Below are 15,212 nucleotides of genomic sequence, written 5' to 3' on the forward strand. Positions count from 1 at the left end.
GGGGCGGGCCCCGGCGGCGGCCTCGCCCCCCCTCCCCCGCCCCGCCCCTGCCCCGCGGCCCGGTGGGGAGCGCGTGTCTGGGTCACATGAGCCGCCCGCCCGCCAGCCCGGGCCCGGCCCCCCGCCGCCCCCGCCGTCCCCGCCGTCCCCGCCGCCGTCGCCTGCCGCCACCGGCCGCCTTCCCGCCCGGCTCCTCCGGCCGCCGCCGCTGCGCTGCGCTGCGCTGCCTGCGCTCAGGGCTCGGGAGGGGGCCGCGGAGGAGCCGCCCCCCGCCCCCGGCCCCCGCCCGCCGCGCCCGGGCCCGCGCCATGGGGCTCTGGCTGCCGCCGCCCCCCGCGCCCCCGGGCTAGGGCGATGCGGGCGCCCCCGGCGCGCGGCCCCCGCGGGCACCATGGGCCCCCTGCTCCGCAGCCTGCTGCTCGCCGCGCTCCTGCAGCTGGCCCCCGCCCAGGTACGTGCGTCCCCGACATCCCGCCGGGCCGCCCGCCTTGCCCTCTCTCAAGGTTGGCGGAAGTGGGGAGATGCGGCGCGGCCTCTGCCGCGGGGACCCGCGGGGTCGGGCTGCGGGCCGGGGCGTGGCGAGGATCCGGCCGGGGCATCCCCCGGGAGGAGTCCCTCCCCGCCGGCCCGCCAGCCCAGCCCTGGGCCACTCCCCTGCCCCACCCCGTCCCCTGGGCTCGGACGGGGGTGGGGTGGGGGGGTGGAGCCGCCCGGTGCCCGCAGGACTTGGCTCGGCGCCCACTGTGCCCCGGGGGCCCCCAGGCTTGGAGATTGGACGTTGCTGCGCCGCCACCACCACCACCGTGGCCAGGGCAGGTCTCAGGTGGCCAGGAGAGGCCAGGTAAAGCTAGAGTGACCCCAGGAGCAGAGCAATCTGGAAAAATGCCATAGAGGAGTTGAAGCCCTTTGATGGCCAGGGCAGAGCCCTGGGGACAGCGACAGGGCTAGCCCTTCCTTGAGTGCACCTTGGGTCCAGGTCCCTTCTCTCCTACAGGGCCCTGTGTCCCAGCCTGATGCCCTCAGCCACCAGAAGAAAGGTAATAGTAACAATAACCACCCTAACCAGCCCTGAGGAGGTTAGCCCGTCTAATCATGAGTGACTATTCATTCTCCAAGATGCAAACTCTTATTCTGCCCATTTCACAGAAGAGGAAGTTGAGGCAGTGGGGTTCCTGGGTTCCTGGCCAGGGGAAGGCAGCTTGTGAGGGCAGAAAGGGCCAGTGAAGGGTGGCTGTGACACAGGAATTAGGGAGAACAGCTGTGGGGTACAGGGGACAGGGCAACTGGGGAGCAGCTGCAGTAAACCCAGCGAGGACTTAACCCTTATGCATCTACCCCCAGTGGTGTCATGGATAGATGTATATGCCCGTGCCACCTGCCAGCCACGGGAGGTGGTAGTGCCTCTGACTGTGGAGCTCATGGGCACGGTGGCCAAGCAACTGGTGCCCAGCTGCGTGACAGTGCAACGCTGCGGTGGCTGCTGCCCTGACGATGGCCTGGAGTGTGTGCCCACTGGGCAGCACCAAGTCCGAATGCAGGTACTAGGACAGAGGGAGTGAGGGAGTGTGCCCAGCTGGGGTGGATGCCAGTGCTCTGGGGTGGTGGGGGTGGGGGAGTGGGGGCAATGGCCAGAACCTTGGCTGGTGGGCAAGCTGTTCTCCCTCCAGCCTGTGGAGCATTCGTTTTCTCTCTCTCTCATTGTCTCTTACACTGTCTCTTCTCCATCTCTGGAATACAGATCCTCATGATTCGTTACCCAAGCAGTCAGCTGGGCGAGATGTCCCTGGAAGAACACAGCCAGTGTGAATGCAGGTGCCAGCCAGGCCCCGCTTCTGAGCTCACAGAGACCAGGCTCGGGGGGTGCCGGGCATAGTGGTACACCACGGTGGGGACCAGATCTCCAAGACTCGAACTTGGGGTAGGCCTGGGATCTGGGCTAAGAGAGTAGGATGCTCGGCTTTTCTGATCCTCTTCCTCGTTTCTGTCCCTCCCTCTTACTTTTCAGACCAAAAAAGAGAGAGAGTGCTCTGAAGCCAGACAGGTGAGTCTCTTGGGCTCTTACTGAGATGGGGTTGGAGCCCAGGCCCAGCAGCCAGGATGTAACCTGTGGACGGGGCAGGGGGGTGCAGTCCCAACCCCTTTCTCCTCCCACCGAGTCTACCTCTCTTTTCCTCTGCTCCCCGAGTCTGTGTGCTCTGACCCAACCCCAGCTCCTGGGAAGGCTTTTCTTTCCCACCCCAGACATGTTGCTTCTCCTCCTAGGGCTTCCACTCCCCACCACCGCCCCCAGCCCCGCTCCATTCCGGGCTGGGACTCTGCCCCCGGAGCACCCTCCCCAGCTGACATCACCCATCCCACTCCAGCCCCAGGCCCCTCTGCCCACGCTGCACCCAGCGCCGCCAGCGCCCTGACCCCAGGACCTGCCGCTGCCGCTGCCAACGCCGCAGCTTCCTCCGTTGCCAAGGGCGGGGCCTAGAGCTCAACCCAGACACCTGCAGGTGAGGAGCCGAGGGCAGCATTTGCTGGGGAAGGCATCAGGGCCTCTGGAGCGGGTCCAGAGATGAGCCTGCCAGGGAAGGGGAAGCTGCTGAATGTGTTGAACAAATATTTGCCAAGCTTCCACTGGCACTGGGATCAGTGTAAACAAAGTTAACATTCTCATGTGAGTCAGACACGAGATATGCGATGCCAGCAGAGGAGGTCAAGGGCTGAGGTCAGGGGCACCCGAAATGGTCTCCAAGAGGTCACAGATGCTCTGATGGGAACATCTGCCTGTGGTAAAGATGAAAGCCATGGCTCTCCAATTTTGGAAGCTCTGGGCCTTCCTAAAAGCCCCTGTAGGAGACATTTGTCCCACCTTGTGGGCTCTGTGAGAGGCCAGGGGACACAGTGGAATCCTTGTCCACCTTCTCTGAGGTGCTTCTCACCACTCCTCCCTTCCACAGTGAGGCCCCGAAGTGGCGTTATGTGGGCCAGGCCAGCTGGCGCTCGCCAGGTGCGTTAGGAGAGAATGGGGGTTCATAGAAGGTAACAAAGGGGTGAATTGCCAGGAGTAGGGGCCGAACTATGCCTGCATGAACAGATCTCTTCCTTCCCTCCCTCAGGTGCCGGAAGCTGCGAAGGTGACACGTTGCTTTTCAGACTCAGCAGGGCCACTAGCCTCACAAGCCACCCCCACAGAGGGGGTACTGGGGGCAACATGTTGAGAATAGCCTAGTCCCAAGACCTCGGCATGGGCAGAAGCTGCTCCAGGACCTGGGCCTCTCGGAGGACTTTCTAGCTGTCCCGGGTCTCTCCAAGGCTGCCAACTGACAGGGTGGGCAGCTGGCTGGGAACATGTGTAGGTGGCACCAGGGGTCGCAGACTAACTCTGAAAAGAAGGGGTACCGTCTCAGTGTTCAACCACCATGTGCAAGTGAGATCTTACAGCTGGCTCCTCTGTCCCCTCACTAAGACACTGATCCTCTGCAAATACTGGGAATTGGGCTTCGGTGTGAGAACTGTGACCCCCAACCCTGATAAAGAGAGATGGAAGGAGCTGTCCCTGCCTGTGTCACTGTTTGTCACTGTCCAGGCTGGGTGATCCAGGCATTCTGCATCACACTGCCTCCCAGACTTAGAGCCGGTTTTACTCCCTCATTGTGCAGATGGAGGAAATGAGGCCCAAGGTCCCCCAGCAGGTCACAAGACTGAGCCAGAGTTGTGTATTCTTCATGGTCCTGCTGTCACATCTAGGCCCTTGGGGGCGGGGGGGGGGGGGGTGCTCTGCCCCTTGCCATCACAAAGGCTCCTTTCTGGAAGGAGATGGCCTGCTCTGGCCAGTGAGCTCAAGGTGGGATCCGGATCTGCTGAATCATCTTGGTTGTCACTGGCCCCTCTCTGAGCTTCACCTTCCACATGGGCACATGGAGGGAACGGATGATTGCTATGGCCCCGGCCTTGGGACTTCAAGAAAGTCCGAGTATGTCTTCACTTGATAGAAAAACCCCTCTTCTCTGCCGGGCAGCACTCTGCATGTAAGCTACTTCATATAGCTTAACTCTAAAGCCACACACCTGCCCTGTCCCCACATCCCTGGAAGGGAAGTACAAAAGGGCTGTGGCTGGTGGGCTTGCCTTGGGAGATAGGCCTCCTCACCTCCAACCACACGTTTTTCTCCACCTTTCTCCGCCCCTTTGCCTTCGGATCCCCTCAGCAGCTCCTGCTTGGGACTGTCCTGACTTTTGTCTGACCCAGCCGAAGCCGAGCGCCTGCAGCTTCCAGTGTCCCTGGGGTGGAGCTGTGAGGGGCCGACCAAAGGCCAACCTCGGCTACCAGCGGTTGGCCTTGCTGAGACAGAACATTCAGGGTTACAGGTTAGCCCGGAGTGGCTACCCTAATGGAAGCCTTCTCTGAGGTGTGAGATTGGAGGGCATGGCCGGGATCTTGCTGGACCCAAGGCAGGAGTGGGGTTAGACCAGAAGACAATTCCTGATAGTGGTCACTACTTCTCAAACCACTATTCTCAGCTATGGCGTCACTGGAAATGCTGTAGCGCGACCAAAGTGAGACAGATGAGGGCTGGGGACTCTAGAGCTGCCACTTCCCCTGCCCACTTGGTGCTGGACAAGCACAGCGCTCCATATGCGCCCCTTGCTTAGTCCTCAATTCTCCGGTCAGCGCTGCTGATTATCTTCCTTTCCCAGGCCCAGCAAGGCTGAGGGACCGGGGATGTGCCCTCAGGTCTGGGGTCTCTAACACTGCTCAGGTTTGGTCGCCTCGCGACTACAGGTTCATTCCTTCAGTGGAGAGATGTCGGGGCACCTGAGCACGGCTGTCGGGGTGGGGAAGGGCCCGGCCACAGCACCACCGCCATGGCTCCGTGGTCCGCGTGCGTCGGGTCGAGGCGGGCCCGGACGTTGGCCAGGCCGAAGGCAGAGCGTTAGCTGTGGGCCAGAGCCCGCCGGAGCACATGGTGGCAGCAGTCCGTCCCTCCACGGCCCTGCCAGCACAGGGACTCCAGATCCTACCAGGCCCGGCCGCTCGCTCGAGGTCACGCTGCCAGTCAACGCACGGCAGACCCCACGTTCAAAGCCAAGTCTGAAGCCTGGAGCCCGGGGAGGCCCGGGGGCAAGCGGGAGCGCTGTGGTAGCCAGGGGACGGAATAAAATGGCGTCCCCAGACCCCTTCCGGGAGCCTGCGTCCGCCTGACCTTACCCTCACCTCGACCGGAAGTGCCGGAGGCTCCTTAGGAAGTCACTTTCACCTAACTTCACCGACGACCGCGCCGCCGGAAGTAGCGCGCCGTCACTTGGCGCGGGGGCGGGGCTGGGGGCAAGGCCGCCGCAGCGGGCGGGTGGCAGCGGGTTTTGCGCAGTCCAATGAGGGCGGGCGGCGTGGCCCGGCCTGGTAGCGACGCTGATGCGCCTGCGCAGAGGCGGCCGCACGACTGGGGTTGACTCCGGGGGCGCGGCGAGGAGGTGAGCGGGGGCCACAGCCCGGGCTGGGGGGAGCCGGGGCGCAAGGGCCAGGCTGGATCAGGCCGGGCAGGAGCGGGCGGGGCTCCGAGTGTCAACGAGGGATAGGTTAGGAGGAAACTGGGGGTTGGGGTCGGAGCTGTCTGGGGATGCCGCAGGGGGAGGGTTTTCACGCTGCACGGGGCGGAGCCCCGGGAGTCGGGGCGGGACGTGGAACCTCTGAGCTGGTGCCAGGGGGAGGCGGAGCTCCGGGGCGGGGGGCGGACCTAGGACAGGTGGGGGGCGGAGTCTGGCCCCTGGAGGAGGAGCTGGAACAGGCGGAAGGCGGAGCCTCGGGTTCGGAGACCGAAGGGGACGGAGCCCAGGCGCTGGGGGCGGGCCTTCAGCCGGTGAGTGGCGTGGCTACCGTGCAGGAAAAGGGGCCTGGTTCTCTCGAGGGCGGGGCTCCAGCGCAGGGGGCGGAATTACGTCCCTTGCAGGGTGGGGTCAAGGAGTCAAGTGAAGGTGTAGGCCCAGGTAATGGCCCGGGGCGTCCACGCGGGGGCGGTCTCCGCGGGGGCCGGGCCTGGGGACGCGGTAGGCCGAGAACTCCCCCGGGAGAGGTGGTGTGGGTGGAGCGTGCTCGGCGGCCACCCGACACGGGGCCAGTCTGGGTACCCCGCAGGCCCCCGAGGGCTCAGAGCTGGGGCGGCGCCCCGGGCGGAGGCGCAGGCCCCGCCTGGGGGGTGCCTCCGGAAGATCGGGGCTCCCCGGAGCCACCCAGCGGCGATGTGTGGGTCCCTCGGGGCAGGCCCCCTGCAGCGACCGCAGAGGTGTGGGTGTGCTGGGCAGGGGGCAACTGGGTGTGGCGTGAATGGGGTCGCCCGGTCGAGACAACTGCTGGACAGCCAGATAGGGTTTGGACTTTGCGTAAAGGGGCGGGTGGGAACTGAAGAGCGGAGATGGGGACCGGGAGGGAAGGGAGGGCTGGGGGTGAGCAAAGGGGCGGGGCCCTGGCTGCTGTGGCCTCCCCTGACCCCCTCCCCCCGCTGCTGGGGTCCTCGGGCAAGCCCCCTTCTCACTGGACTGGTAAGTGTGGCCGCGGAGCCCGGGGGAGGGGGCGGTGACCTGGGACAAGGGAATCCCCCAGGGGCAGGCAAGGTACGGTGGGGGTGGAACCTCCTTGTACCTGCCCCTATTCCATGCCCTCCCCGTCCCCTCCTCCCCCCCCCCTTCCCCGGTCGGTTGGTCGGTCGATCGGGGTCTCTTCCCGCAGAGACATGAGGCTGAGCTGGGTTCTGACAGTACTGTCCATCTGCCTGAGCGCCCTGGCCACTGCTGCGGGGGCCGAGGGCAAACGGAAGCTGCAGATCGGGGTCAAGAAGCGGGTAGACCACTGTCCCATCAAATCGCGCAAGGGTGACGTCCTGCACATGCACTACACGGTGGGTGAGGAAGTGGAGCATTTGGGGTGGGTGGGGCTTCTAGGGACCTGAGAAGACTTGGAAGCCGGATTCCTCAGCCAACAAGGTGGGTGATCTTGGGCAAGTCCCCTGTCCCTTTTATGCTAGTTTCCATAATTCTACCCTGCTGTTCGCTGTCTGACCCCCCAGGTTGGCACCAGCAAGCAGTGACAGTATACTATGAGCTGCCCAGGGCTCTGTGTCCCCTTCTAGGGCTGTGGCTGCCATGGGGGAGCCAGCTTGGGGAGAGCAGCTAGGTGGGAAGGTATGTCAGAGTGAACCCTCCTCTTCACTGGTCTTCCCATGGTCCCACAGGGGAAGCTGGAAGATGGGACAGAATTTGACAGCAGCCTGCCCCAGAACCAGCCCTTTGTCTTCTCCCTGGGCACAGGCCAGGTCATCAAGGGCTGGGACCAGGGGCTGCTGGGGTGAGTCAAGGGGGCCACGGCTGCGGTCAAGGAGGTTGATTATGGGAGGCAAGCCCCAGGGATCGGGGAGGAGCAGGGAGCCTGGGTGCTTGCCATGTGCTGAACATGTGTTGTCCTGCAGGATGTGTGAGGGAGAAAAACGGAAGCTGGTGATTCCATCAGAGTTGGGTAAGAGGCCCTTCCTGAGCCTGGATACGGGAGTTTGGGGTGTGCTTCTGGGGAAGAGTAAAGGCTGGTTTAGCCTCTGCATTGGTTTTCACCCCATCTATTCATTATGGCTCAGGCTTCTTCCAAGTCTAGCTACGTCCAGCAGTGAGAACAGAACAAGACCCTTGGGGCACTTGGTTCTGATGCCCACCTCTGTCCTCTGCCAGACCTTTTGTAGCCCCTTCCCGTCTCCATTACACCTTCTCCATTTCTGGCTATCTTGTTGAGATGGGCAGAGGCCTGGCTTCAGCCTGGATGTCTGCAGAACACCTCTCTCCTTTGCCCAGCGACAGCTCAGTTTCTTTGTCCATCTCTGACAGGGTATGGAGAGCGGGGAGCTCCCCCAAAGATTCCAGGTAATATACCTTCCTGCCCCGTGTCCTGCCCATCTTGTCTCCCTGTGGTCCTGGTTCTCATTCTGTTCCCTCCTCTCCCCTGCAGGTGGTGCAACCCTCGTGTTTGAGGTGGAGCTGCTCAAAATCGAGCGACGTTCAGAACTGTAGCCAATCTGGGGAGGGGCAGCGGAGAGGCCCCCACATCAGGGACCAGACTGTTTAAAAAAAAAAAACAAAAACAAAAAAACAGAACAAACAAACAAAAAAAACAAAAAGCCCTGAAAGCCCATGAAGTGAGCCTGTGTTTGTTTGTGGGCCCCAGGACTTAGAACCCACAGCTTCAGCCTGCCCTCTCCCTTGGCACCAGCCATCTCTCTCCTTTCTTGGCCACAGAGAACCTTGGGTGTAGGCTCGGTGGTATGGGGATCATGATGGACAGGCCCTAAGTGGCATGGTGGCCCTGGCCCAGAGGAAAAGGCATGTTCCTGCCTACCAATACCACCACTACTTCCCCCAGTTCCCCAGCCACTTCCAGCTCTGGGTCTGGGAGCCAGCACTGAGCTATCAACATGGTTACAAGGCCCTCAGGAAGGCCTGTGGTCACCTGGGAAGAAGTTGAGCTGGCAGCAGTGGTATAGCGGTGTGTCCCCCCTAAAAGAGACCAGCTGAGTCGGAAACTGCACCAAAGGCATATCCTAGTTTTATTAAAGGGCCGCGCCGCAGAGTCAATATAAAAACACAAAAAGTCCCATCAGTTTAATAACAATAAAAAACCCCAAAAATGGAAAACTGAGGGGGCAGGGATGAGGCCCCTGAGCCAGGGGCACAGGGAGCCCTGCTCATGGCACCAGGCCTGGCCGCAGGGCACCCTGGTATTGCTGTTGCTACGAGGTCGGGGAGCAGCGATTGTCCTGTGGGAGCCACCATTCACCTGGATCGAGGACCCTACTTCTTCTGGGGTGTGCTCAGCTTCTGCATGCCCCGTATCTTGTCCAGCAGGCCAGAGATGAAGGCCTGAACAGAAGGGAGAACATTAGGGAGACCAGACCCCAAGATGACAGAAACCCAGGCTCCTTTCACCCCACCCTCTGGGGAAACCACTCAACTCACCTCAGTGGGTTTGTAACAGTCAACCAGCAGCTCCTAGTAGGGCATGGGGTGGGGGTGGGGAGAGAAGTATAGCTGTGAGTTCTGAGGAACAGGGGCCTCAAGTTTACCCGTACCCACCTCGGAGGGATGGGGACACCCCCAGGCACAGGCGATGCCACAGCCACTCAACCGCTAGGCAGGCACCATCAGCCTCATTTGACAGAGGCAGAAGCCGAGGCGCAACATCACTACGCTGAATGACTAAAGCAAAGAAGGCTGAAATCTAGAGCCTTGCTTACCCACGGGTGGTGCCTCCAGGAAGCCCTCTCTTCCCTGATCCCCCAGCCCAGCTGTCTCCCAGGCTGTCTCACCTTGACCCTGGCGGCCCGGGTATCATCACTTTCCATGTCCAGGAGTTCATCTACATCAATCTCTAACTCTGGGATCTCTTCTTCCTGGGGTGGGGTAAGGGTGGGGGAGGAGGGAGAGACAAGGACCTGAGTTGGGAGACAGTGTGAGAGGGGCTGCGGCTGAGGCCTCTGCCCCACCGCAGGATAAGCCAGCCTTCTTAGCCCAGCAGACAACAGCAGCTGTCCGAGGAAGAAAACAGATCAGGCTTGTGCCAAGGCAAAATGCCCAATGAGGGGGGAGCTTCCTGTCCCTGCCAGTTGGGCACCATGGGCGCCAGACAGGGCCAGACAGCTAGGGCTGGGGGACCCTGGGCTGAGAACCCGGCAGATGTATTGCCCAACTTCCCGGGCCCCCTTTCAGCCAGCGCACAGGTGGGGCCAGCTGTCTCAACTCCTCACAGCCCCTCCCCCTCCCCCAAACACCTGTCACAGCTTCCCAGGAGTGGGGAGGAAGTAAAGGGTGAAAGGTCAGTGGGAAGGACCCAGGCCTGGTAAGGGGGAAACAAAGAGCCCATGCTTTCCTGAGGGAGGGGGTGCCTGCCACCCCTCCTCCCTCAGGAAGCGGCCATCCAGTCTGGAGCCAGCTGCATTCCAGGGCTAGTCTAGGGGAGGCAGCACGGGGCAAGCCCACTCCTCCGCCCTGCCCCCCGGGGCCTGAGTCACCATTTGAGCAAGGACGGAGTCATGGGGTGGAGAGCCGGAGCTCAGAGGGCGGCAAGCGTGCCCCTACACCAAAATGGAGAGCTGCAGGCCGGCCCATGAGAACAGCCCTGAGCCTTTACAGTCCAACCAGTCTTGCGCCTTTTAACCGGCTCAGGCTAGCCTCCTGCCTCCTGCCTCCTGCCCATGGCCCAGGCTATCCCTCCAGGCCTCTAGAGGACCCCAAGCTTGGCCAGAATAGTGACACGAGGGAGTCAGGAGGGAGAAGATAGGAGTGACTTAAGGTCAGACAAGAAAGAGCACACACTGGGGGCGGGGAGTACAGAAAGGGAGGGGAGCACGCGGAAGCCGAGCGCCCATTGACTCCGGGTGACAGGCAGGCGCAAGGTGGGGCCCCCAAGCAGCCCGACTAGGGGACGACTTTAGGGTGTCGGCGCAGAGCAGGGGACACACCTGGCAGTCATAGAGGCGAGTGAGCTGCTCCAGGATCCACTCCTCCAGGTTGAGGCGCTTCCGTAGCTCTTTGCGGTCGTACTTGACCGTGACCTTCCCTTGGCGCCTCACCGGGCCCTCGTCGTCCGCACCGCCTGGGCCCTCGCCTGCAGCCCCAGGGGGGCTCTGAAAGTAGACGCGGGGCCCCGGGCCGCTGCTGCCCGGCCCTGGGGCGGGGGCCGCTAACGCCGCGCCCCCCGCGGGGCCGCTGTCCGCCATGGCGGCCGCCGGGGCCACGTGCGCGCCTCGGGCCCCTCCCTGCGCCGCCGCCTCCCGGACGCCCGCCGGCTGGCTCCGGGCCGCTGGCTCGGGTTAGCTCGCGGGCTCGGCTCCGCGCGGCTCCGCGGCGAGGGCGGCGGCGGGGGCGCCCGGGGGCAGCTGCAGCATGCGGAGCCCCCGGGCCTGGCCTGGCCGCGCCCCGCCCCCTCCCCGCCGATCCGCCCGCCCTTTGTCCCCCGCGGCCGCCGCCCGAGCCGCCGCCGCCGCCGCCGCCGCCGAAGCCGCTTTCTCTGTCTCGCTCTCTTCCTCCGCCCCCCGACCACACCCCCTTAAAGGGCCAGTCCCGCTCCGGGCCCCTCACTCCCACCCCGCCCCCGGGCAGGGGCTCGGGGAGGGTCTAGTTGTCAGGGGCTTGGGCCTGGTGGCCTGCAAGCCCTTGTAACCGATCTGCTCAAGCTCTGGCATTCTAGGCGCCCGAATCCCGGGGTTCGGTCTCCCCCCGGGACCCTAGTGTAATGTCCTCACTGACGAAAAACAGGGGTCATCTGGGAATAGAAGGGAGTGAGTAGTACGCGCAGGGCGGGGGTCTGGAGAGGAAACACTGGCGCCCTCGACGTCGGGGTCCTCCGGTTCCCGGCCAGAGGAGGGCAAGCAGCCTTCTCCGCGTGCACCGACACGTGGACCAGGCTCCCCAGGGTGGAGCGGTGGAGAAGCGGGCAGGAGCTGCCCAGGTCCGCGGACGCCCTACTGGGCACGGGCACGCTCCCCCTATGGTGGAAGCCCAGGTTAGGGGTGAGCGGAACCGGCTCGACCGCCAGCAGGGCTAGACCCTAGACTGCCACTGCCACCGCCCACCGGCCAAGATGGCGGCGAGGAATGGGATTATGGGAAATGTAGTTCTTGAGGTCCGGCCGAGCCTGGCCGCCCCTCCCCCTCAACGGAGCCAGGGCGGGGAAGCGCAGAACTCGTTTGGGGCGCCCTCGTTCGGCTGGCTTCCATAGGGCGCGGCCGGGCGCGGCCCTTCGCCCCCCTCCCGCCCCTCCCCGCAACGTCTCTGTGTACAGAGGGAACTCAGGAGTAAAGAGCTGGGACATGCGGGAGCGGGTACCCTTGATAGTAAAGATGATGATAACAGCTGACCCATAAAAAGCGTTCCTCGAGTCGGTTCCAATACAGTCGGATCCAGTGTGAGGCCCGCTTCACTGGCTCTTCCACAGATCGTGGCCCTGCAGCGTCTTCTGTCCTTCAGATCTCACAGGCACCTTACCGGGCCCACCTCTCTCCAGTAGAGGGGCATTCCATTACTGCACCCCATGGGAGCTTCCGTATCTCTGAACGGTCTCTCGCCTTCATGTGATTTCTGTCTCCCACTCCTAGACTGTGAGTCCCATGCGGCCGAGCCCTGGGTGGCCCTTGCTTAATGCTGATGCCCAACGTGGAGGGACCAGCTGGGCTTCAGATCCCCGTGTAAGGAGCAAATGACCCTATTCTTGCTGAACTCCCAGCACGGGTGTCAGACTTGTAACTGTTGGCTGAACACGTGACTGAATGAAAGAATGAATGGCTTCCTCTGTGCCTAGCATTTCCTGAGAAACTTGAGGCAAAGAGCCAAAGAGAAATACGTGGAAGGGCCGATGACAGTATCAGAGGTCGAGTCCCACAGCTAGAGCTGGAGCTCAGCTTGCAAACCCAGGCCCCCTGACACTTAAAGTCTCTACTCACCCCCATCCCTCATGCTTATATAGCACCCAACAAGGGGGTGCAGCTCCTCTGAGATGTTTCCCATGGGTGGCAGGTTCGCCCTCCGCAGTCCCAGACTGGGTCTCAGGATCTGAGAGGTGACAAGTGTTTCTGTCCCAGACTCTCACAGATACCTTCTCTCTGGATGCCAGATAAGCCCACTGCAGGTAGGGTTCAGAGAGAGGCTGACTGGCCCAGAGTCACACAGCTCGCGTGGTAGCCAAACTCAAACCCAGAACTTTGAGCTTACTCTGTAGCTGGGAAAGAGAGACAATGAGTGCAGAAGCTGGGAATGGTATGTGTACAGGAGTGGCAAGGTGGGCTTCTGGGTTGGGGGTAGGCTCTCAGGGCTCATTCCGGGGCAGGTAGAGGGGGGCTCAGGCCTCCTCCCTCCCCAGCCCTGCTCCTGGACTTATCCTCCCCTCAGCCAGCCTGGGGAGTCTGTGGAGGGCTGACCCTTGCTCTGGCAGATTAAGCAGGACCATTCTTTCCACCAGGAGCCCCATCCCTGGCCTGTAGGAGGAGCAATTTGCCCAAGTCCAAATTCCCAACCACACCCGCACGCACCTCACCCCACCAGGGCAGGTCTGCTCTTTCTGAACTTCAGCATTGATTTGGGCCTTAGGGCTGCTCAGTAGTTGAGGGGAGATATGTATACCATAACCTGGTATGGGATTGGTGCTTACAGGCCATAAAGATCTGGGTACTAGCCCCAGCCCTGCCTCCTAGATGCTGTGACCTCTAGTGATGACTTTCCTATTCCTCCTGCCATGAGAGCTAGTGTGAAGGAAAGCCTCCTGATCTCCAAATATTAGGGCACCCCTGGGAGTTCTCTGGGCAGGGTGGGAAGGAGCTGGGGATGTTCTTCCTGACTCTCTCTCTTTCAATATTCTATGCTATCCCCACTGCCCCACTGCCTGTACAGTCCCTTCCCATGGCCACCCACCCTGAGAACAGCACAGATGGTCATGCTGGCCTCCAGCCTTGTTGGAGGCTAGGCTGCCCTGCACAGAATCTGAGTGGAACAATTGGGTTCAAATCCTAGCTCTGCCCAGCATGTTGAGAGGCCATGAGCAAGTCACTTACCTGCTCCAGGCCTCTTCAAGGAGGCTGATTCTTCCAATCTCTGGTGGCTAAGGGCTGAGAGCTCAGTGCTGAGGGCCCACATGCCAGCCCTTGCTCTTCTGCCTAAACCCTCCTGGGACTGGAGTATGCGGCTGCCGCTCCTCATCCTGCCAGGCTCAGACTGTGGCCTCCCTAGCCCCACCCCACCTGAAGTCCCAGCCCCCTCTCTACCAGAGTGCAGCTAAGGTTGCTTTCAGCACCTCTTTGAAGCAGAAGCCCCGGAGATGGAGGGTCCCCGGGGCCAGGACCGCTCCTTTAATCAAGGGTACAGGCAGAAAGGCTGCCTTCCTTCCACCATTACTGCTTGCTGAGAAACCCTATTACCATTACCAAGACTGGAAGAAAGTGTCCAAGGAGGAAGGAGCCCTTTAATGGGGGCTACCCTGGTCTCGGGAGACATTGGGGGGGGGTGCAGAGAGGGAGAGGCTCAGGCTCAGGAAACAGGCTCCCATCCTGTTTTCCAAGGAACTGCTGCCTAGCATTTCTATGAAGTCTCCCTGTCCAAGACCCAGAACCCTGGCTCTGGCCCTGCTAGCCCTGGCACTGGCTGGCAGGTCCCCTGCCCCAGAGCTGGTCTGTGCCCTTCTCTCTTCCTCCTGATGCCCCCCCCCCCAGTCAGCTAGCCACTCCTCAGATGGCCAGCTGCCTGCAGATAAGGGTTATGCACCCATTTGCTTATTTTATGCTCTGACAACCTCCAGCTTCTGGACAAGGTGACTGAGGCACAGAGGGGCTCGGTGCTGGTGGTAGACTTGAACCCAAGCCTGTGGGGGTAGAGGCCACTCTCCACCCTGCATGGCTCTGCCCACTGAGACTTGGTGGTCTCTGGATCTCTGAAGGGTATGGCTCTGCTGTTCTTGTAAGAGAGGACAAGAGGATCACAAGTCTTGTCCCCCTTTCTTTGTCTCTTCAAGGGCAAGGTGTGGAGGCAGGATGAGCCAGCCTTCAAGTCAGAGGGCTAAAATCCTCTTACAAAGTTGTGTGACCTTGGGCAAGTCCTTTCCCCTATCTGGGCCTCAAGTAGATATAAAAATCCCACCCCACTGGGCCTCTGCCAAAGGCAAGAGACTCCTTAGGTTAGAGTCGGCATCCAACAAGGTGGGGATTTTGAGGATGGCCAGTGCCAGGCAGGGCTCCCCTTAGGGGCCTGAGAGCTTGGGGCGAAGGGGCCTGCAGGGCTGGCTCCTTCTTGGCTGACCCCTCCTCCCCCAGAACCAGCTCCAGTCTCTTTCTGGGTTTCTAGGTGACTTGGCTGGCCCCTCTGGATGAGTTCTACTTTAAACCTACTGCTGCTACTGCCTCTGTATTGGGGGGGCTCCCACAGGGGCCCTCAGGCAGGACCCCCCCAGCCAAGCCCTACGGGAGGGGCTGCAGCCCCCACCCATTCCAGTGCCCATGCGCCTTCCCTCCTCCCTCCCTGGAGCGCAGATTTCAGGGCACCTGCTGTAGGCCAGCGACCGCAGAGACTCTCCTCAACCCCCCCCCTTGTTCGAGGACACCCACCAGGCTCCAGAACCCTCTGGGCAAACGAGCAGTTGTCTCCTTCCCTATGTTCAGTAGGAAGTCCCATAGAGACCGGCTCCGTCACGGGGGTCTGCAGAACAAGGGG

At 62.0% G+C, this 15,212-nt stretch overlaps 4 protein-coding genes across 10 annotated transcripts; 3 read left to right on the forward strand and 1 right to left on the reverse strand.

Moving 5' to 3' along the window:
• Positions 1–308: 308 nt before the first annotated feature.
• On the forward strand, positions 309–3,537 carry VEGFB (vascular endothelial growth factor B). 2 transcript variants are annotated; one of them, XM_077862173.1, is made up of 7 exons: positions 309–451; positions 995–1,037; positions 1,342–1,538; positions 1,739–1,812; positions 2,006–2,041; positions 2,364–2,498; positions 3,105–3,537. In XM_077862173.1, exons 1-7 carry the CDS (start codon positions 392–394, stop codon positions 3,124–3,126), a joined length of 567 nt encoding a protein of 188 aa, XP_077718299.1. In that variant the 5' UTR covers positions 309–391; the 3' UTR covers positions 3,127–3,537. The 2 variants fall into 2 exon arrangements, with proteins under 2 accessions (XP_077718299.1, XP_077718298.1); XM_077862172.1 differs by having other exon boundaries at positions 310–451; positions 2,263–2,498.
• A 1,762-nt stretch (positions 3,538–5,299) lies between these two features.
• FKBP2 (FKBP prolyl isomerase 2) lies at positions 5,300–8,157 on the forward strand. Of its 6 annotated transcripts, none has more exons than XM_077862177.1 (6): positions 5,300–5,459; positions 6,712–6,880; positions 7,214–7,326; positions 7,448–7,494; positions 7,854–7,889; positions 7,975–8,157. In XM_077862177.1, exons 1-6 carry the CDS (start codon positions 5,401–5,403, stop codon positions 8,034–8,036), a joined length of 486 nt encoding a protein of 161 aa, XP_077718303.1. In that variant the 5' UTR covers positions 5,300–5,400; the 3' UTR covers positions 8,037–8,157. The 6 variants fall into 6 exon arrangements, with proteins under 6 accessions (XP_077718303.1, XP_077718308.1, XP_077718307.1 ...); XM_077862179.1 differs by lacking the exon at positions 5,300–5,459 and adding an exon at positions 5,711–5,845; XM_077862178.1 differs by lacking the exon at positions 5,300–5,459 and adding an exon at positions 5,840–5,972.
• Positions 5,466–6,389, forward strand: LOC144292224 (uncharacterized). Its single transcript, XM_077862166.1, has one exon. The coding sequence runs from the start codon at positions 5,606–5,608 to the stop codon at positions 6,386–6,388; it is 783 nt and encodes a 260-aa protein (XP_077718292.1). The 5' UTR covers positions 5,466–5,605; the 3' UTR covers position 6,389.
• A 389-nt stretch (positions 8,158–8,546) lies between the features above and the next one.
• On the reverse strand, positions 8,547–10,918 carry PPP1R14B (protein phosphatase 1 regulatory inhibitor subunit 14B). Its single transcript, XM_077862175.1, is given in 6 exon segments — positions 8,547–8,882; positions 8,979–9,011; positions 9,329–9,412; positions 10,481–10,765; positions 10,767–10,870; positions 10,873–10,918. Coding segments are annotated over 6 exon segments (609 nt in total). The 5' UTR covers positions 10,907–10,918; the 3' UTR covers positions 8,547–8,813.
• Positions 10,919–15,212: the final 4,294 nt, after the last annotated feature.

The sequence above is a fragment of the Canis aureus genome, chromosome 21, assembly GCF_053574225.1.
Source record: "Canis aureus isolate CA01 chromosome 21, VMU_Caureus_v.1.0, whole genome shotgun sequence".
Classification (NCBI taxonomy): domain Eukaryota; kingdom Metazoa; phylum Chordata; class Mammalia; order Carnivora; family Canidae; genus Canis; species Canis aureus.